This window comes from Bombus pyrosoma, linkage group LG8 (genome assembly GCF_014825855.1).
Source record: "Bombus pyrosoma isolate SC7728 linkage group LG8, ASM1482585v1, whole genome shotgun sequence".
NCBI lineage: Eukaryota > Metazoa > Arthropoda > Insecta > Hymenoptera > Apidae > Bombus > Bombus pyrosoma.
In genome coordinates, this window is record NC_057777.1 from 10,969,603 (window position 1) to 10,970,752 (window position 1,150).

At 39.4% G+C, this 1,150-nt stretch overlaps 1 protein-coding gene across 1 annotated transcript in view; it reads right to left on the reverse strand.

Annotated features, from left to right (window-relative positions):
• LOC122570265 overlaps positions 1–84 on the reverse strand; it is a 6,324-nt gene extending 6,240 nt beyond the window's left edge. Inside the window, exon 1 of the mRNA XM_043732362.1 lies at positions 79–84. Coding sequence (XP_043588297.1) covers positions 79–84 — 6 coding nt within the window. The remainder of the gene's footprint in view (positions 1–78) is intronic.
• Between the last annotated feature and the right edge of the window lie 1,066 nt (positions 85–1,150).

Sequence of the window (1,150 nt, forward strand, 5' to 3'; positions counted from 1 at the left end):
TCGAAATAGTCCATTAGACTATTTCTGGTGGCAGCAACTACCGTATTAATTGGATGTTTAAATTTATATTTCAACTACTATCATTCCTTTTCCTTCTCGATCAAACTAGCGATAGAGATAATTTAAAAATATATAAGTCAAAACGTAACAGTATAAAAAAATTTTTGGTGGCAAGCGGTGGGATACGCTTCACGGAGGATTAAAGTTGTTATGATTGGTGGGATACGCTCCACAGAGGATTAAAGTTATTATGGCTACTGATAAAATATATACTTAAGAAAATATGGCGACCGCACTAGAATCATTAGACGAAGACGTGGTCTTGACATTATCAGAGAAACTTAAAGCATGGGATGCAAATTTCCGTACAAAACTTCATGAATTACGAGACGAAATGCGTTCAATAAAGACAAAGCAAGAACCCGCGACACCTACACCACCCCCGATAATCGAGGAAGAGACAATACCGACAGGGGGTAACTCCCAACCAATTAAATTAAAGGACGCAATCGAATCAGTACCCATATTTGATGGACATCGATCGTCAGTATTTCAATTTTTAAGAGCGTGCGAGCGTGCACGAAATATGATTCCTAAATATCAAGAGCCTCAATTAGTAAAATTATTAATGAATAAGCTTCGCGGACACGCGTTCCTCGCTGTGGAAGACACCGAGCTGGTAAGTTTAAACGATTTTGGAAATAAATTAAAAGATATGTTCGGGCCTGGAAAAACGGTTAACGAATATAAGGGCGAATTAGCGACGGTTTTCCAGCGACCAGGGGAAGATATATTGGACTATATGGACCGCGTTAGAAATCTTAGGTTAGCAGTAATAGACGATGAAAGGTGTGAGTACGGCATCATATCTCAAGATGTCTTAGATACAATAGATTGGGATACAAGGGAGGCTTTCGTAAGGGGACTTCCGAACGAGGTAAATTTGAGAGGAAAAATAGCAGGATACAATTCCTTAGAAAATGTGTATCGCCAAGTAGTCCGAGCAACGCATAAGTTAAAACGAATAAACGATAGAATGCGATACCAACGTCCGACACCTCCGAATAATTTTAATCGAAACAATGTTCGTCCCCCGAGCAATAATAACAACATCGGAAACAATCGTCCGCATCGAAGATTTGCACTGTCA